This window comes from Trachurus japonicus, chromosome 4, assembly GCF_045865225.1.
Source record: "Trachurus japonicus isolate A0001 chromosome 4, Traja_1.0".
In the NCBI taxonomy this organism is placed as follows: Eukaryota; Metazoa; Chordata; class Actinopteri; order Carangiformes; family Carangidae; genus Trachurus; species Trachurus japonicus.
Genome location: NC_140910.1, coordinates 14,736,263 through 14,757,629, shown reverse-complemented (window position 1 = coordinate 14,757,629; position 21,367 = coordinate 14,736,263). Strand labels below are relative to the sequence as shown.

The 21,367-nt window shown below is 43.0% G+C and overlaps 1 protein-coding gene across 2 annotated transcripts in view; it reads left to right on the top strand.

The window, feature by feature from the left end:
- The window catches only part of tle5 (TLE family member 5, transcriptional modulator), a 47,633-nt gene that overhangs the window by 13,947 nt on the left and 12,319 nt on the right, over positions 1-21,367 (top strand). For both annotated transcript variants that reach the window (XM_085774196.1, XM_085774197.1), the window contains exons 2-4: positions 10,032-10,120; positions 13,922-13,985; positions 19,332-19,376. In XM_085774196.1, the coding sequence (XP_085630322.1) occupies positions 10,032-10,120; positions 13,922-13,985; positions 19,332-19,376 (198 nt within the window). The remainder of the gene's footprint in view (positions 1-10,031; positions 10,121-13,921; positions 13,986-19,331; positions 19,377-21,367) is intronic.

The window sequence follows — 21,367 nt, the reverse complement described above, 5'->3', positions numbered from 1 at the left end:
TGTCTGCGCCCAGAAAGACGTAGCAGCAGAAAAGGAGTGAAAATTAGCAGGTTCATCCAGGTGTCGTGTTTACATCAATGCCAATCAGAGCCAGAGCCGATAAATACCCACGTCTCCTGCAGAATAATTTAACCTGGGTGTGAATGCCAATTGTACCCTTCTCCATTGCAGACAAAAGCCCAATTTAAGCAGGCTTATTTAGAGAAGAATGGGAAACCATGCTTGATACAGAAGAATACAACGCTAGTTGTGTGTAGAATATAAGAGAGGCATTCGAATCTTGTTTACTTCCTGGCGACTCGCTGTGCAAACTGGACATCCTTTTCTTTAGGAAGTAAAATAAATGAGAAAAAGCCATTCACATCTATTCCGATTTAAGAAAGACGTGGCCGTGGCATCAGTCCTATTGATGTAAAAACTTCATTACACGGTAGCATAATGTAAAGATTACATTGGGACTCATTAGCAGATAATCAAAATTAAATGACTTGGATCGGAACCAAGGGACAGAATAGCCCTAACTTTTCAAACTTTGAATATGCACAGTGCACACACACAAGAACTTTAGTGCCGTCACCTTAGTTCAGCAAATTAAACAGAAGTTCCCCGGCGTCAGCCACATGCCAGCGCTCTGGCTTTCTGCTTTCATTGTCCACTTATTTGTTGCGAACTCGGGGACCAATCTTCCTCTCCTCCCTCCCTGTCTTCTTTTCTTTGCCAGCAGGTGTTGTAAGTAATAACCTTGGTTTTTTACAAGCAGGCATCAATCATCTGCACCACCGTACTGGGTGTAATCTTAAAGCCCCCCCCTCTTCTACGAGACTGGCTTTAATCTCAGCCATGGTCTCCAAACCCACAGCCATGTCGGCCTCACCACTTTCCCCACTCTTGACAAATTGCCCATTTCCCTTGGCTTTGCAATCTCTGCACTCTCGTGTTTGTGTGTGTGTGTGTGTGTGTGTTGGGACGTCTGCCTCCATGTCGTGCTGTGTTTGTGTACGTGTGTGTGTGTTTGTAGGTGGAGTCTACTATACTTCCGTGCATTTGTGTTTGCAGGGCAGTGTGCCTTAAGTGTCATGTTTGTGTGTGTTTGGACTGCGCGCTTGGCTGGCCTTGCACAGGGGGGTCAAGATAGTTCTGCAGAGCGGGGAGGGAGGGCCAGCCATGCCAAGCCTATGTTTGCAAGGGCACTTCACTCGACGTGATAAAAGTAGAATAATCCCCTTTAAAGCGTCTTAACGAGGTCAAATCTGTTGGGCTGCGAGGGGGAGGTGTGTGTGTGTGTGTGTGTGTGTCTGTGTGTGCGCGTGTTTGTTTGTGTGTTGTGGGGATAACACTGCAGAAATGGGGGTAAGCCTTGGCTTGGTTTGTGAGAGATAATAATCAAAATCAAATTCCTGGCCCAAACAGGATTAGGCTCTCCCCATGCTCTAAAGCCCCTGTCCAGAGCGGCTGAAGACACAATCCTATTCCTCAGCCTCTCGTCTCACACACATATACAGACGCACACACACACACACATACACCCAACACACACACGCACACGCTGAGCAGCTAACATAGCAAGGCTCGCTTGGCCCAGACAGAGTTGGCCAGGGTGAGCTTGGATGCAGGCCAGTTAGCCCTGTCCCTCTCTCAGATCACTGGGCACATACGCTTTAGTCCAAACACTAATCCGGGATATTTAGATGGAATTGTTTTGTGGGAGCTATTCTTAGATGGAGGATGTGATCTTGTTTGGTGCTTGTGTATTAGCAAAAGACTTAAACCCTCAACGTCTGGCTCGGTGAATTGTGTCATGACAGGTTTTTTTTCTGAGAGGTTTGCTTACATGTTAAACACATTCTCCCATCTTTTTTTTTTTTACCAACAGATACATAGTTGTCCCTTTTGATAGTGTGAATTTTCCAAGTAGAAATTTAGCTTTTAATGGAAATGGAAATGGAAAACATCATCAACGTCTGGGGAGTTTATGTGAAGCTTTATTACATATCTGTGCACCACTGTCTCTACCTGCTCGCCGCACTTTTCACAAAGGCATTTATCCAAGCCACACACACATACGGTAACAGCGCTTACACCCAGCGTTAATTTACCGCTACAGTTTCTAATCTCGTCACCAAGCTGAAACTGAAAACCAAAACTGAAAAAGGCTAATGAATATTTTTTGCTTTCAACGGAAATACTTTTCACATCTTTTCACTAATTGAGAAAATGTGTTATCCCTGAATAGTAATGTGTCTGCATCTGTCTCCCACAGTCAAATTGGGCGATGGGAGTGTGTGATGGACAGAGGAGGCGGGTGGCTCAAATAGCATCTTCGGGACTGTTGCTATGGTGCAAAAAAAAAAAAAAGGCAGGCTGGCTTTTGAAAAATAGGCCAACTGTTAGTCAGTGTAGATCTTCTACATTCATTTAAAAGTGGGAGTGAGATAAGATCCAGTCATTAGTGAGTGATTACAATGCCAAAGCTCCATCCCTTCCCCCAACACACACACACACACACACACACACACACAGCAGCGCATCCCATGCAAACACACTCCGACTGAGATGTAAACAGTCAGGCAGTGCTCCAGGAAATACAATCCCCACACTGCCACTGGCCTCGGGCAGGATTTATACTGAGGAGGATGTTTTCCAGTGTATCCTGCTGTTATTGTGTTCCTGTGTGTCTGTGTGTATTGTATTTGTGTGTCTTAATGCTCCACTGTATCTATGTACTGTATTCATGTGTTGTCGGTGTGTCTAATCACTGTAGTGTGATCTGTGTGTGTGTGTGTGTGTGTGTGTGTGTGTGTGTGTGAAGCTGAGCCCCCCACCCTACGTCTTGTAATCTCCATACCTTCCCACCGCCTTTGTCGGCTGATCTATGGAGCAGAAACAGCCTTAGCCTGATTCTTATTTAAAATAGACATTATGGTTCACAGTAGATTTCACATGGATTGGACCAGATGATGAGGCCAGGAAAGGGGAAGAGGGTGTGTGTGTGTGTGTGTGTGTGTCTGTCTGTATATGTGTGTGGGGGGTGACGATGAGTGGGCTTTTGGTCGGTCGGTGGGTGGGGGATGGGGGTGGGGCAGCAATTTCCTGAAACGATGAATCCCATTTATTCGCCGAAGACTGTCTCAATTGGCTCACCAGCACACAAAGCTTTTTAATGCTTTAATTACGTCTCAAAGGAGCAGGGCAGAATCAAATTAGAGATTGTCCTACATTTAGGTGCTGTGCGTGTGTGCGCACATGCATGCATATATACACGTGTGTGTGTGTGCTATGCATATTTAGCATGTGAGGAAGAGTGTGTGTGTGTGGGCTGTTGTATCCTTGTCTATGATTCATGGCAGGGAATATTTGTTCCTCTGGCAGCCAGGCATCATAGCTTATCACACCCTACACACAGATACACACACACACACCTATTCACCGTCTCTCTTTGGCGCTGACACACACACACACACACACACACACACACACATAGACAGACATGCCTATCTTTCTCTGTCACATTCACACCGTCTAGGCTATTTCTCTGTAACACAAACAAAAGCACGTACACACACATTAGCCAAGCCTCTCCCTCGCACAAACACATTTTCACTCACACAGCGTGTAGGCACCTTTTTTTTTGTCACAGCAGATGGCATGTGTCACAATATTACGGCAGTATTTCATTAACATTATGGGCATCCATCTGTTGTGGGCTCTCAGGCCCCCATAGAGCACCTTGTTTTGGTCACTGACGGAGAGAGAGATAATAAACATTGTTAGCTGTGTATATTGCACAGAGCTGGGAGAGGCCCACATAGTCTGGCTGTGTGGTGGTGGTGAAGAGTATGAGGGCAGCAGTGTGAGAATCGTCCTTCAAACTCCCGCACTTCACTTCACTGTTGCATCCAGAATTCGGGCCGACCTTCACTGAGAACTGCTGGTTGACCATAATACTCAATAACAACATTAGCAAAGGAAAATAGTTAGTATTGCTGTTCTAAGACTTGTGTGGATCCTGTCCTGTCTGCAGGGTGTAGAGTTCTGTATTTGATGTGTTTTCAATAACAAAACTATGAGTTACATTTCCCCTGCGCCCTTCCCATCCTGTCAGCAGGTTTCTATGCTTGTGTGTGTGTGTGTGTGTACCATAATATCACCTCCAGCCAAGTTTTGCAAATTAATGCCAGGCATCAGCCAAGTATGGCCACATATAAGCATGGATCTGTAGATGCACTAATTTAACTATAAAGCTCTGGTGTGTAGAAGAAGTCTATTTGGTGAAGCCTTTCAAACATCCATTATTACCGTGTTTAAAACATCCCTGCATCTCGTACCCTTTGTGTCAAATGTGCCTGGATGAGAGTGTAGCTGTGGAAATGATTCAGCACATCAAACTCGCTAAAGCTGAGAGTGTAGATGGCAAAATATAGTGTAGTAGAGTATAAAAACAGCCCAAATGACACCTGATGAACTTAATCTGCAAAACTGAATGATACCAGAAAAGCTCAACCACAGAAAAACAACATTCAGAAACACCGTCAGAGTTTTTGGAGTCGTAGAAGGGGCTGATGAGCAGCAGGTACACAAAGGACAACATGTCTGAAAAGAAATAAAGCTTGAGAAACCACAGTGTCATGTCTTCTCAAAGGCAAACCTACTTTTTGAATTTTCTTTCTTTCGCTTCATTTCCAGAAAACCTTACCACAGGGCTGATCAAGTTACACTCAATAAAGCTGACGATTCAACAAAATGTAATTTACACTACAAACGCATTACTGTGCATTTGCAGAATATAGATCTAGTATAGTATGTATTTGTCAATCACAGTTCACTTTGTTTGCCTAACCAGTTACTGAGCCATTAGTGTGCGTGTGTTCCTGTTCCTGTGACAAACAAAGTCAGAACCAAAAGAAGCATCTTTACAACAGTAACATATGTTGGCGTGTAGACACAGGGCAAGGATCACTGCAGTTAAAATACTCCAACCTCTCAGTCACTGTTTTCAGCTTTTTAGTCAGTTGTAAAACTGACTGAGTGCTTAATGTTATGTTTTCTATTTCTCAACTTCTCAACAGCATATAAAGACAGGAGGATATCAAGGAAAACGGTGACTGTAAAGATGACATTATAGTATAACTTAATAAGAAATATTGTCGTCCAGGAGTAGAGATTGTTTTTATCAGTGATGAATCAGAATTCTAAGGCACAATTTAGTTTGAGTTAGTTTGCAAAAGCCTTCAACACAATGATTTTGTCTTTTTTTTTTTTTTCATCATTGAGATATATTTTACTTTTGGCTGCCACCTCCAGAACTGCAAACAGGCTGAACTAGACTCATCAAGTGTTGGGGAGGTTACACAGAAAGGTGATTGTACAGAGAAATAGAAGTCTGAATATGCCCCCACCCCCCATTGGCCTTTGTGTGGTGTACTGATGTCCTGGCTTTAGGATGCTCTCCTTTTCTTGCCCTCCTTCTCCTCGCCTTTGTCTTCCCTGTCTGTCTTCTCTGCCTTCCCCCGTTTTCCCTGTGGAACAGGATGCACGACCTGCGGCTGTTGACTAAGAGAAACGTTGGTATTTTAAACGTTTGCATACTGCACTTACACAGGGAGGAAATCGGATCTATGGCAACAACTTTACCCTCCGGCACAAGGGGCAACCTGTATGCAGACACACTCAAAAAACACCCCAAAACCACACACACACTACACACACTACACACAGTACTCAGAAACCATGCCAGTTCAGGGAGCATTTACCGCAGTGTGGCTGCCTGTAGCTAAGTGCCTTGTGTTGACACAGGCTCTGTGTGGCACAGGCCCATATAGCCGAGCTGTTGTTTGCTGAGTTTGGTCCATGCCATACTGGCTGGAGAGATAATGGAAAAGGTTATTTTTGCTTTACAGTCACAGCCTCTGTCTCCAAGGAGCAGCTAGGTTTGGGTGGATTGGGGGATCCTGTGTGTGTGTGTGTGTGTGTGTGTGTGTGTGGCTGCGGCAGCGTCTCATGACATTTGAAAGTGTAATGGCTGAGGTCACTGTGGGCTCAGTTCTTTCTTTTTTTTTAATGACCTTGTAACTGTCAGTCTCTCTCCCCTAACTGTAATGTTTCTGAATTTCCCATTGTCCAAACTGATATTTAACACCTTGAGTATATGACTTCACTTCACTATACCCTGAGAAGCTAAAGCAAGAAACCATCCCCAACTGCTAAGCGCATCAGAGCCGAGCAAAAAAAAAAAAAATACAGCCTTTGAAGCAAGAGGTTCTCTTCCTACAACCTGAAGCCATCCTGTTGCTTAGCATATTCTCTGGCCATGGTTCTGTGAATGTGAAGCAGCCTATTTGTAGTTAAAAAAGAAGCTCAGCGACATGCCGAGGGGAGCAGGGTACAAAGCGACAGGTCATTCCTAACAGCAGCGGGCTAGCTTCCCGTAAGTGCTGCAATCAGATTTCTGATGGTTTTTTTTATGCCTGCTCAATCGTAGTGGGAAAATGTCGATTTTTCTTTTTTTTTTTCTCTCCCCCCACCTGACCCATTATGCAGCCTGCTGAGAAATAATGAGATTTGGTCCCTATTTGGGTTTGATGCTTGCTGTGCTCTAACACACAACCAGGCCATCCACCGCTGCCTGGGGAATGTAGTGTGGACAGAATTACAATAAGGGCTAATAGCAACATTCAGGCTAGGTGGAAGAACGATGATGTAGCTGTCTGTACAGGGCCCAGAGGAAGTCTTCTGACAAGACATGGGTGGCATTTGGTGCAGAGATTTATCCGACATGCCTTTCATTGAGCATTTAGAGTATGGCGGGGTCCGCCATGAAACCACTGACCCCGACTGGGCCAGTGTGAGGCTATATAGGGATAGCTAAGGCCTCACTGTACATAATCCCTTCAGCAGGTCGCACTGAAACCCTTTTCCATTTCAGGAAGTTGAAAAATGTACCACTCAGGGCTTACTATAACATGAACTATTAAGAAACTTGAGTCTTTGATACTCTGTAGTTCTTCCCTGTGCTTCCGTAGCACTTACATTAGAAAAAGCAACAGTGACGTCTACCTTATCACTTTCATGTGCTTTTTAGTGAGCAAGTTTTGCAGACAGACAACAGTAAGCCCCAGTTGCAGATATTGTTGTTGATTTTCTTTCCAATTTAAGCTGAATCAAGGACACTGCTGGGGCAGGCACACGCTGGTTGTGCCTGAAAACAATGCCTACCATGGTAAACCACTTTGTAGCTTTCTGGTAATCCTCAATTATGTTGCTTTTTCGTCTTTTCATTTCGTTTTCCTACACTTTTTTGGCTGTGTTGTCGCACCACATCTGCCAGACACCAGACACTGTGTTTGTTGTCGTCGATCTTGTTGTGATGTGACAAAACATCTGCTTGACCAGTCACATCCAGCAGCACTGTGGGCAGCTGCACAGCATATCTGGAAGTTGCATTTAGTTTTACCTCCTGAGCAGAACTGAGATGTATTCTCAGGAAAAAGACATGGAGGAAATACAGGAACTGTGACAAAGTGCTGCATGTTAACATTACATTTATCTTGTTTTGCTTATGGGATGTGGGCCAGCTTTCCAACTGTCAGTTTCTGAGGCCATATGGGTTGATGTTACTTAGGGGTGTAACGAATAACCGATTTGAATCGGAAAATCGGTTTTGATTTAAAAGATACGAGTGCATCAGTACACGGGCTAATGAATCGGTTTCGATGTAGCTTGAACCGGCCGATGACCCAATTACAAAGTTATAAATTGGTTTAATGTTGCTGATGCAGCTGCTGGAAGCTGCATCTCCCTCTGTGACCTTTTGCAGCGCTCGCTCGAGCTCACCCTTCTCGTCAGCAAAGTGACGGTGGCCTCCGAGGACAAACACATTCGCAAACTAACCGTCAACTGCTAACAATAACTTTGACCGATTAATACTATCGTTTTTCTTTTTTAATTAACACACGTGCAGACTTAGACTCGTGCCTTCAGTCATATTTTGCAGCAAAAAGTTACACAGGAGGACTTACAGTATGTGCCAGTTACACAGCGCAGTCCCGTGAAGGAAGACCAGAGGACAAAGGTACATGGACATAGATGCATCACCTATAACAACGGCCCTGCTAAAAAATAAAGAAAAAAGGACGGCGCTGTGCTCTCCAGCCGGTTCACCGGTAGCTCTCCTGTAGCTGACCAAGCTGTCAGAGGAGCCTCTGCTGTCCCTCTCTCTTCAGCCTGGTGTTTGGCTGCACTTTGTATAAAAACAGTTCAACACTGGAAGATCTATCTGCCAATGCTGCTCAGCTGTAGCACCGTGTGTTTGTGTGTGTGTTTTATAATGGCAAAAAAAACAGAAGATGATGAACCTCTGTGCAAAAAGAAAAAGAATACAGCCATGGAGCAGCTGTTTGTTTGCTCTTTGTTGTTTCTTTAGACTTTGAGCTCTGACATGTTGTTGTCACATGTTACACTAATAAACATGACAAAAGTTACAAATAGCCTACACTTGTTCTCTAGTCTTTGATAAATCTTTTTGAAGGAAATGCCACATTAACAGTACTGACATGTTAATTCATATTGTAAAATGATTGTACTTTATCATTGCATCATACCCCCTCAAATTGAGCTGTGCCATATCAAATTGAATAGTATCAAAAACCTGCTGAATCTAATCGTTCCATTTTAAAATGTATCGTTCCTGACTCGTATCTTACCCTATGTATCGAGATACGTATCGGATCGTCTTGTATTGGAGAGATGCACACCCCTAGTGATTCTGCAGAATTTAACATGAGGCAGCAGATTCATCCACTGAGTTTTCCTGTATCTTCAATATAGAGAAATAATGTGTCTCTTTCTATTGGCAGGAAATGTTGCAAGTCAGCAAGCAGCACTGCTCTATGGCAATATATTAAATGTAGAGGATTTCATTTTTTTGTACATTTGATTTGTCAGGATTGTTTTACGTTGCTGGATTAGCCACATTCTGATGTGTTTTTTTTTTTCTCACAATGTTTCTCAAACCCATATAGATATACATATCACTATGTATCTCACTTTAGATTTACTGGAGAGTTGCTTAAACTTTGATAAACAATCTCTTCGTGTCACCTCCTCTTGCTTCACACATGCTTAAGAACAAGCGTGCAGGCGCTGCTTGTGCAATGTCGCAATGTGGCAAAGAGAAGGATGACGTCAAACGAGAGAATTTAAGAGACATTTTATTTGGAGCTAAATCTTTTAGCACATCAAAGAGCTCAACAAAGTCCCAACCGAGTTCACTATAAAAATATTTATAATCTGTGTTACCGTCCTTATTTATACAAGCGTGATTTATTCCAGTTTGAGTAAGCAGGTTTACATATTGCCACCCAAACTGAACGTTGGAATAACAATAAGAAATGTTGAAGCAATAACACACATTGGATTAGAAGTTTGACTCACTCGTGTGTCATCAGTCAATTGCCTGCTGTTGCTCGCAACGTAAGCTTTTGTTCATAATGGCCGACGGTAATAACTCTTAAGATTTTGTTGGCGCTGTAAAGACGCTGCCAGTGCCAGAGCAAGGACAGACAAGAGTCTGGGTTATGTCTATTGAAGGTTAAATATGGGAGTGTCAATATCCATTTATGGCTAATTGTGGCTGTGTGTGGTTGAGGGTTGTGTGCAGGCACATAATTTCACAGTGATTGAGATATATAACAGAGCAGCGTATATTCAGGGGTTTAAAAATCTGGCAGAAACAATGGGCATGCATGTTTCTGCTTTGTGCATGCATGGTTTTAGTCTTGAATATTCAGAGGGTTTTATGCGTTTGGCCCCTTGTGTGTGGAAACATACTTGGCAACCGATTCCTTAGTAATGCCATTACTCATTGGACTGCGTCAAATTGAAAACTGCTTGATTTTTATGTTCATGTTTTTAATTATTTCTCTCGCTCCGCTCCCTTCCTCTGTTTCTCAGCCCTCCTCATCTTTCTTACTCTTTCTCTTTCCACTTGGTCCTGACTTTTTCCTCTCTTGTGTTTTTTTTTTTCTCCTTGGCAGGCTTCATCGCAGCAGCTGAAATTCACAACCTCTGACTCGTGTGACAGGATCAAGGATGAGTTCCAGTTCCTCCAAGCACAATACCACAGGTGCAAACAGAAACACTTTCATCCACAGACACATTAACACAGGCAAACACCAAGTAGATGCAGTTACATGCAGCAGCCTGATGAACATAGCTCTTTGTAATAAGGAGTGTATCCACAGGCTATACCGTGTTTTTCTTTATTGAACACCTTTTTGCAACAGCAGCTACAATGTTAATTTGGTCAGTGTGCAGCAGCTCAGACAAACAGGCTGAAATGTAAATACACAGACAAGCACAATCATACCTGTAAGAAGACTAATGTTTTATATAACCAATTACCTGTGTCAAAATATTTACTTTGGTTTAAATGCAGTTATTCAGATGTATGCAACTAAGTCTCTTTCTTTCTATTCTTGTACCAAATAACATTTGTTCTTCATAAAAAAAACTTTGTGGAGTGAGTTTGAAATTATGAGGAATAACAGACCTGTAAAATAATGCTTTGCCAAAAAACGTAGCTTGAACTTGAGGGACGTCTCAGCAGTGGACTGTGATAAAATAAAGATGTCAGTCTTTGTTCCTCTATTCTTGAACTCTACCACCACCCTGCACTGGAACATCCTTTATTGACTCATGCCTAAATCAATCTCGTTGACCCCCGGCTATCGATCTTGCTTTACTGCTTAAATGCCGCTACAGTGCCAGAAGTCTGAGGCACTTCCAAAGTGCCTGGTCCGACCTTAACTGATCTGTTTGATAGCAGTTATAAAGAGGGGGGACGCCACGGGGTCTGCATCTCGCTGAGAGATCCTCTCTTTGTGAGTGTGGAGCCTTTGAAGCTCGCCTTCCTTCCTGAGGAGGTTGGTTTGTTCCTCTCTACCTGTTCTTCGAGAACCTTCCAGAGGCTTGCCTCTGCCGAGACGAGCAAAGGCAGATGAAAGCCTGGCATATTGTGCGCAAAATCCTGGCTCCGGTCTGATCGCTCTTGTTTGTGGAGGATTCTGAAGCTGCAATAACACCCTGTGTGTCTTTTTCCTCGCCTTTGGTTTTTGTAATTCCCACAACGGTGAGCAGCACCGTTTAACCCTCTTCAGAGAGACAGGGCGCAGTTGAAAGAATACCTTTTTTGTCTGAGCATACAGAACATGCATACAGTGCCTACTGACTCAGGAGGGGGAATGGGATGGGATGCGGGGGGCCTTGGGAACCACAGACGGGGCTTTGTAGCGCTCTGCTGCTGCGCTGTGCTTGTCTGGTGCTGAAGCCTTTAAAAGGCAAATGTACCGCAGGCGTTCCCCCGGGTATAGTAGCGAGCATTGTAGCTGTCGCTGTCTTCCTCCTCCCACACCTCCTCCTCCTCCTCCTCCCCCTCTCCCCTCCCGTCGTTCACATGCATAAATAGATCAGGGAATACATAAATCAAAATAAAGATGACAGCAGGAGCGATTTAGAGACGGAAGAATCGGCAATAAAACTCCATCAAAGTGTCGTTTGAGAGTAGTGGTACAGGCCCAGGGGCTGCTGAGCACCAATCAGAGGAGGCACAAAGCCAATCCCAGGTAGGCTGGCAGCAGGGAGGCCTGTCGTCATGACAACCCACCACACAGCCTACGCATGAACGCAGGGATAGCAGGGAGGGTTTTATGTAGGAGGGAAGGGGAGGGTTTTGGATAAGTGGAGGCTGCTTGTTCACACACAGGAAGAATAAAATCACCCCTCACCACCAATCAGACAGGGGCAGCCCATTCCCTGAGCAGATGATCAGGTTGGGTATCTGTTGCGTGCCAAGGTGTGAACCTGTAAAGCTGACTGACCATGTACTGACCATGTTGACGTACAGCTGGACACGTCCTCACCTTGGACCAACTAGGTCAAGTATAAGTTATGGGTCCTTCAGGGTAAAATCCTCCAGATAAACGTTACCATACTGCAGAAACATTATAGTAATTACATTTTAAAAACAACAATAACACAGCTGCTTGAGTATCTTGTGTTTTACTGCTCAACTGAAGTATCACAGCATTATATGAAATTGTTAAAAACCTTTTTTTTTACTTTAATGTAGCACAATTAAAGATAATTTCAACTTAGGATAATGGCACACATGACCATCATTTGGCCTCATTCCGTTTCTGCCCTTGGGACTTCTGTGAAGTCTACCGATCACTAATAGCTGACAGACTCATTTTGCAAAATTGAAAACGCGTCAGGATGCTGATGTTAGATTATTAACTTTTTACATTCTTAGAAAAGAGCTCTGTGCAATGAGCGCTGTGAGTGTTTGGTGCATTTGGGAGCATCATGAGAGCTGACATAAAAAACAGGAGGGGACATTTCTGCCCATAAACAAACAACATGGATTCTGGGTCATTGACTGATCTCTCCATGAATGTGCTCCCAAATAAATATTTCAACAACCGGTTTAAAAACTGGGGTTCAGGTTGGCAGTCTTGCAAATGCAGCAACTAGGTTCTGTGTTGTTCTTTTTATACAAGTTACATGTTCTTCTTATGTTCATACTACAGAAATTCTTCCTGGTCCAAGTTGCTTTGTTTTGCTGTGTTAGCCCTGTGATGAGCTGGCAGCCTCAAGGGTGCCCCTCTGCCTTTTTCCCCAATGCACGCTGTATGAGCTTCCAGTCTGGAAAATAGATGGATTAATTATTTCACTATGTGCCCGAGAACTATTAAGATTAATTAAAAACCCGAAATATCCAGTATCATCAAAACACCAAAATGATCCACTAACAATGTGAAACATAAGTGCAGGCATGGACTCATGCTGGAATTGTCCTTTTAAAAAAATCAAAGAAGACACATTACACACAATTGTATGTATTTCAGTGCCATAATGTGCATCATTAACGAAACTGTAGCTCAGACAGGGATGAACACTGAACCAAAACTTCAGCCAACACTGCAGCTGCTGAGGTAATTATAGAAGAAGCAAAACACTGAGTGTAAGAATAAGCTCACGTTATTGGCTGCTTCTAACAGGGTGTTCAGGCTGCCAGTGAAGACGAACACTGATGTAGATTCAGCCAGCGTTGGCTGTAATCGGGCTGTCATTCCTGCAGACGGCTGAGAAGAACATCCCAGCATAAACACACGCACACACACACACACACACCATCAAACAGGTTTCAGACTTACCCTAAATCTGAACCTGCGCATATCTTTATTTGATCTGAGTCTTATCCAGTCCTCACATCAGATGATGCCTTGCGAGACCGGCATCAGGCTGACTTGTTGACGCGTCATCCTTTGTCCTGTCGCCTCGCATAACATCAGCTCTGACATGATTACAGCTAATGGCTGTCGCAGGGACTGGGTCACAGGAAACGCACCAACACTATATTTAGATTTATTTATTTATTTTTTTAACTTTACTGCCTCCTCTCTGATTCACAAAGCAGACATCTTGGCTAGGCACGTCTCAGGATTTCAGAATGAGTTTGACCTCTTCCTGTCAAATGACACCTTGCCAAGCTCGGTGAAAACAGTGCTGCTGACTAGTAAAGGTGAGGGGGGGATGATGGCAGTAGTAATGACGACGATGATGATGATGATGATGATGATGGAGGGCGGTGGCGATGGTGATGATAAAGATGGTAATGGCGGCCGAGATGATGACAACACTAGTGGCGCTGCTGCTGCTGCTGATGATGATGATGATGAATGTGGAGGCGGTGATGAGGGTTGAAGTGATGATGAAAGTGATGACACTGCTGTTGGTGAAAGTGGAGGTAATGATGATGAAGAGCGGAGAGAAGTCACCTGGTGTCAGCACTTTAGGAGGAGGACTGTCAAGCTGACTAACAAGGTCTGACTCCGCGCTCCTCTTCTTCTCCCTCTCTCCCCAGTTTGAAGCTTGAGTGTGACAAGTTGGCCAGCGAGAAGTCAGAGATGCAGCGCCATTATATCATGGTGAGTGAAGCTGCGTGTGTATGTGTGTGTGTGTGTGTGTGTAATTGTTAAGTGTTGTTTTGTCACCACATATTTTGATTATTTGATTCAAGTGTAAACTCCCTTTCTGTTGTTCTTATGTTTTCACCCTCTGTTACTCAGTTCTCTTTCTTTGCTTCTCCATCCCTTTCCAATGCAGTCCCTTTCTTTTCTCTCTTTTCCTCCTGCTCATTTAAACATTTCTCTCTTACAAGGTTATTCCAGTTTATTTCAATTGAGATTTTTTTTTTTTTTTACAGGTTGTTCTATATATTCACAAAAAAACACACTTGCCAAGATAATCGCTCAGATTTTAGGCGCACAAGCAGTCAGACCATCATGGCTTGAATAAATCTAACTGGGGATTTCAAAATTTCAGTTTTCATTCTTGTCATGAAAATGGAATTTACAATTGATTCTTGATTCAAAATAGATTATTGGTTGAGAAAATAAGAGAGCGGGCGCTGTTTTCATGCTCCTGCTTTAGTTCATTGTGTGCCAAACCACTGGCTCATGTTTTGTAGTCCTCTGAATTGCAATATGAAATACAACTGGTAGTTCAGCTAACTGGCCTTGTCACTGTCTGACCAAACAGAAGAAGCAGAAAAAAACGAGTGGGCGTGTGTAGCTTTTCTATGATTTGAAAAAATGAATAAAAGCATACTTTACTGAAGTGTACTCTACTGATTGCAATCTGTGGGTTCTTTTGTTGAAGTTGATCTGCCTGTTCTGGAGTCAGAGTATTCTGCAGCACTGTTACTAACATGGTGTCAACAGCAGTGGAGAACGTCCTCTGTGCTGCCACCAGCGGGGAAACCCACTGTGACCTGCAGCGCTTGTGGGCACAGGTCTTTTTGAAATGTAGCCTATTCTTTTTATTGGCTAAGCTGCAGTTGACTGGAAGTTTTTATGAAGCGATGCAGTGCGCTGTGTTTCTTCAGCTCTCCTTTGTTTTGCTAATGCAGTTGTTTGGTTAATTAGTTTTTTAGTTAAAAGTTCAGAGTACCTGTGGAACGGTTTCTTTAATTGACGTACCCTCTCCTGTGTGTGTGCTAGAAAGCTGCAGAAACAGAAACATTAGTCTTTCTTTTTCACAAATACAGCTTTTGTTTACATCAGACTCAGAGTGACAAAAAACCAGAGGAATAACGGCTGTTGTCCATCGGGAGCAAACGTAAAAGGTGGATGTCGTTATTATAGAGCCACAAAAGATGCAGAAAGAAGAGGTTGGAGTGAACTGGTGGGCGAACAAAATGGACGGCAGGTGCACTTATTTTTGATCAGGAGGACTTTGTCATTTGATCCATGTTTCCTTCCATTAATGTCTCAAAGAGAAAGCATGATGTTATAAGCACCATGAAAGAATTGAATATTTGAATCCATGAATTGATATTGAACAGTTGAATTTGAGAATCACAGTAAATCTACATGTAAATCTATTTCTCCCCCCTCCCCTATCAGCCAAAACCTTTTCAAAAACAAAAATTAGACACTGTAAAATTAGACCCTGCACTATTGTTCTCAACATCTCCTCGTCCTGGCTTCTTGCCGTACTCTTTCACACACACAAACAAGCCTGTGTAATGAGATATTTCGCGTTTAGTTGTAAATAGAAATAGAAAATGTGGCTACACCGTTGGCTGGTTTACACTCAGTCTGATTGTTAAAACACAGTTTAAAAATAAAACACAATTGAAATATACTAGAATTATCCTTTTATTATCCACTTTCTTTTTGTACTTTGTGAAGTTACTGTATGTGTGATTCCTCTCTCCCCAACCCCCATCATTTCCTCGCTTCCCCCTCTCTCTGTCTGTGTCCCTCCACACACACACACACACACACACACACACACACACACACAGATGTGTTCGCCCGGTCTCTGCTCCACCTCGGGGCTAATCTCATTGTTGCTGGCCGTGGCTGTGTAGCTGTCTGATGTTTTGCCTCTAATTGATCCTCTGACTGGCTTTAATCTCATCTAATCTGTGCCGCCGCACTGCTCTCTCCACCATCAGCCAGCCAGAAGGCGCGCGCACACACACACACACAGATATGCACGCACATTCGCTCAGGCATTGTCAGCTTGATAGCAGCCGTTCACACACATAAATACACACATATTGACACAGGGGAACAATAGCGTAAAAAGATGGAATAAAGATTTTTTTTTTCCAAATGTAAAAATGTCTAGTCAAAATGTGTTGTAATATCTAAGCTCTCACAGTCCTGTGTGTTTTCTTTTGTGTCTAGCATGTTTCATTACTATGATTTATCTAGATTGAGGTAAAAGCTGAATTAAGCATTTTCATGGCCTACAGAGACTTGATTGATTTCTCTAATGATGGGGTAAATGTCCAGCAGGATGTTTGGTCGCCTACAGGCTGATATTATCATCACAACATACAGAAAGGAAAATTTAGGGTTTTCATTAGTTTGGTATTTGTATTGATCAGTTTGTGCACTGGGCTTTGCAGCTGTTTTGATTTGCCCTTCCAGTTCACCCAGTGTCCTAATGAGCTCATGTGCTGAAAGAGACAAAAGACAAAGCCTTTTATGTGCAAAGAGAATTTTTTAAAGGACAAAGACAAGTGCTGTATGTCAGCCTGTCTTTTTCTGTTCTGTATGGGATTTAATCCCTAAAATGTTGTACCGACCACCTCATCATAAATGTGTAATAAGCCTAAATTTTCAGTGGCTGCAAATGTGTCAAGCTTGCCTGAAACGGAGAATACTGCCTGGCTTTTTCATCAACCTGCTCTTTACTTACATTACGAGCTCAGGGAACATGCAAGGGGCCGGTACAAAGCACCATAAGCTGCTGCTAAGTAGTCATGATTTACTTTTTTCGGAAGAGGAGGCACACATTAAAAACATTTCTTTATTTAGATGGATTAATCACAGATGACAGAGTAGTGCTGCAACAATTTCTCAATCTATGCAAGAGTTAATTGGCAGAAAAGTAATTGATTCATTGTGGTAGACATTTGGCTTTCCTTTTTCTTTTCACCATATTTAATAGTAAAATGAATATCTTGAGGTGTAGGGATGTTCGGCAAATAAAATTTAAAAAAAAAACAATTTGATTATATCACCTTGGGCTGTGTGAAATTACAGTTCAGCAGTTTTCACAGACATTTTAAAAAGAGTTGGAGGATTACCTGATAATGAAAATAATTGTTAGTTTCAGCCCAACCATAGGTAGAAAAAGAAATGTGGATAAAGGTTGGTCTGTTTTGCTGTTGCAGCATGGTTACCACGACAACAAATCTGAAGTTATCTACCTTTTCTGAACGTCAAAAGTCGGTTTTGCTCTTCCGGTGGAATTGAATGTTTACATTTCCATGGTTTCAGTAGTCGCCATGAACGCGTGGATCTTTTTTTTTTTTTTCCATTGAAATTCAGTAAAACGCATGGATCATCACGCCAACTTTTAACAATGGATATCACACACATGGACATCCATTGCTAAAAGCCAGCGTTAATAGGTCCATGCGTTTACCACGACTATGACAACTAGTGAAACCATGGAAACGTAAACATAGAGTTCTACCGGAAGAGAAAAACCAGCTTCCGGTTTTGAAGTTGAGAAACTTGTGGATCAGGCTGTTGGTCAGTGAGGCAGCGGCAGCACCACACATGGAACAAAGTGATTTCTGTGCATCTTTTGGTTAGCCTCGTAAACCAGCCTCTCACGGAAATGAATTTCATTTCATTTCGACGGAGAGTCTGGCCTCATTCCCCCTGCAAGCGTTTGGGGTGGGCGGGAGCTGGGCGGGAGTAGTAGCGTTGACAGACAACCCCATTCAGCCAATCAGCAAGTTGGTGTAGTGACGGGGCTTTGCACCAGTCGGCCCCTGATTGGCCAACGTGCTGTGTCAATCACAGCGGCGACGCTGATTGGCTCGGCCTTCTGAGGGTTTCAGGCCAAACGCTTACAGCGGGAATGAGGCCAGACTCATTTCGTCGAAATTAAATGAAATGCATTTCCGCGAGAGGCTGGTTTACGAAGCTATCTTTTGGTTTCATTACAACAAATTACACGTTTGTGTTTTTCTTCTTCTATTTTTGTAAGTGACAACTCTAATTGTGACTGTGATACTTAGACGCAGCGATGTAAGCCAGACGTTACTCTGGTTGTAGTCAAGTTGTGCACTGATGCTTTTGCATTAGATCAGGTCGACCAGTCTTGGACTCTGAAAGATTTTACAACATAGATTTCCTCCATTTGAAACAGTCTTCAAACGTGGCTCAAAATATTCCTATAAAATCGAACCACGTATGCAACACTGTTCCTCTTTCACATGCACAGACGCACCAAGACACACACCACGCTCGTCCACGCGCACACTTTTAATCGCACTTTCACTCCATCAGTGGCAGGCCTGGCCTTGTATCCCCACAACGACCCCCCCCCTCCCTCACTACGCCTCTAATAGCATATCAGGTTGCCCCACTCCCCCGGCCAGCGGCAGCACCTCCATTTCCCCAGCGCTGTAATTACTTTAGGGAGCTTCCGCGTGGGCCCAAGCAGCTACAGAGAAAAAGAGAGTGTTTGTGTGTGTGTGTTGGTGTGTGTGTTCATCGTGTGTGTGTGTGTGTGTGTGTGCCCGCCCGTGTGCATGTGCCTTCACGCACAAGATAGACCCAGTGTGCGATCAAACAACAATCACGTGTGTGCGTGTGTGTGAGAGAGAGAGAGCGAGTGACGGAGCGGTGTGCGTGTGCGTGTGAGAGATCCGTGTGCTGTTTGTTTTCCAGTGACAGAGCCAGTCCCCCTGCAGACAGAGTGGGTGATTAACAGGGTTGACGCCTAGAGGGTGGCCCTCTCATTAACACTGAACACACACACACAAACTCATGCACACAACACAGGCTCTTTCTGTACTGTCTCTCCTTTCTCTCTCAGTTCCTTTTCCTGTTTGTGTGTCTTCTCTCTTTTTTAATATGTGGAATGCAGACAGGTTTGTGAATGGAAATATGTTTGTTAAAATCAATATCTGCAGTCTGGGGGAGTCATTAAGATGTCGAAAATGTGTCATGCTGGGTTGAGGGTCTACTTCGTGTGAAAGGATAATCTTGTTTATTAGTCTGGGCGTTTATTACCAAGATTTTAGCTTTGTGATTTATAGTTTAAGTCTGCAGTGAGCACCTCCACAGTGGAAGCCTGGGAAATATTATCACTCATTTTCATCATCTGTAATTTATTTATTAATATGTGTGTTACAGAATGGTTCTATATTGTAAATTACTACACATTTACAGGATTTTGATGCCTATGTTGTTAACGTTTTCCTTCTTTTTGTCTTGTTCACTCTTACTTTCCAGTACTATGAGATGTCCTATGGGCTCAATATTGAGATGCACAAACAGGTGAGTTTACTTTTTTTTTTTTTAATCTTTACTGTTTTCTTTAGTTAACATATAAAACAGTTGTAGCAGATTGCTTATGGGAAAAAACTAGAACACAGAAGGATGCAATATTTTTGCTCATGGGATGGACTTGATTGAAAAACTGATGGAGACAAGCATGTTTACATAATCTTCATATGTCTGTTAAATTTATTTATGTCGCTGTAGTTGGTAAAGGCTGTTGGACTGTTGTTGTAGATTGTACCACAGCAACTTCCACTTTCCATCAAAGTCCATATTTTTGTATTTATTTGCATATTTGTCTGAACCAGGATGTCTGAGAAAAAACATAGTGTATAAATCTTTAATGCAGCAAGTTGAACATTTGAGGTGGACGCCCTTGTAAAAGCAAATGGCTGGTTCACAAGACGAGGCTACAAACTGTTTCCACCTGTTAGAGTAGCAAAGTGATTGTGTTAAACAAATTTTGCTCAACAAATTGACACATTTTATTTGGATCAATGAACCATTGGGCGAGCAAATCAATGCGCCTGGCACAGCTTCAATATAGAAAATCAATCAGTGGCAGCCAGTGTCAAAATATATCAATGTATGAAAAAGATTGTTTCTATTGATACAGTAGTACAAGTTCATCAGAACAAGACTTGTAACATCCAGAACCTTGAACATCTAAAGTAACTCCTCACACTTTGCTGCTCTGTTGTTGCCGTGGCAGCTGTGCGTTCCCAACCCCATTCCCTCACCGCACACCTGCAGCTCACTGATTGGCAGGTGTGAATTGCAGAGACAATCTCAGAGTGTTCAGGGACGACTGAATGATGTCACCTGAGGCTGTGTGTAAAATCCAAGCACCAAGGGCTCTTGCTTTTTAGCTGTTGCCAGATCAGTTTATTCCACATATACATTCCCACACTCACCATATTGTGTACAAAGAGGCACATCTGATTATTTCCAAGCCTTCCACATCTAGGAATGGGCTCTGTCACTACCCGATTTGCAACGCTACCTGATTTGTGACAGCCACGTACGGCAACTCCACTTGGACAAACTTAGTTGAATTGACTTAGGATCACTGCCCTATGTGCGTCGCCAGAGACGGTTTATCTTTTTATTTATTTTTTTAAATACTTTATTAGTAATGTAAATTGAGGGTTCGTTGTGGTGGTATGGATCTTGATGCTCAGAAAACAGGAACAGAGGCGGACTTTTAATGTTTACTGTCCTCTTTTCTCGCCGGCCTCATCACCATGACAACCACAAACAATCACAACTACCACAACACTCACTGAATAAACGAGTCTGCCACGGCTGTCTTATGACGGACCTCCGCGGTTTTTATTTTATTTTATTTTTTAATCATTTTCACAGTACCGTATTTTAAATTCACAGAACTTTAAGCATGTACGCAAATCGGGCAGTGCCCAAATGAAGTTTGTCCAAGTGGAGTTGCCGTAGGCAGCTGTCCAAGATGGCGGCCGGCCTGCGCATGCGCAGACCAGTTTTGTCACAAATCGGGTAGCGTTGCAAATCGGGTAGTGACAGGCTCTATGCACAGCTCCACTACTTCCTGAATTTAGGCAGCTCCTTTATTTCCTGTTTTACATTATTGGACAAACTGATTAATCCAGGTGTGTCTGACCATTGTGACTACTCAGACACACCTGGATTAATCAGTGTGTCCAATAATGTAAGTAAGACAGAAAATAAAAGAGCTGCCTTATGTTCAGGAAGTAGTGGTGCTGTGCATAGAGCCCATTGCACGTGGATGTTGATATAGGTAATGAATCTTCATTTATACAATGGTTAGCCTTTATCTCTTTGGCAGTCGTTTAATTTCTTAAATAGTATCCTCTTTGATATTGAAAAAATCAAATGAAATCAAATTAAAACACAGCGGCTGGTTCCTGCAGAGCAGTTTGAAACAGAAAAGGAAAGGAAGCCCTCACCCAGGCCGGGGAGAGGGGGGGGTGGATGTTGATGCATCAGTTTGT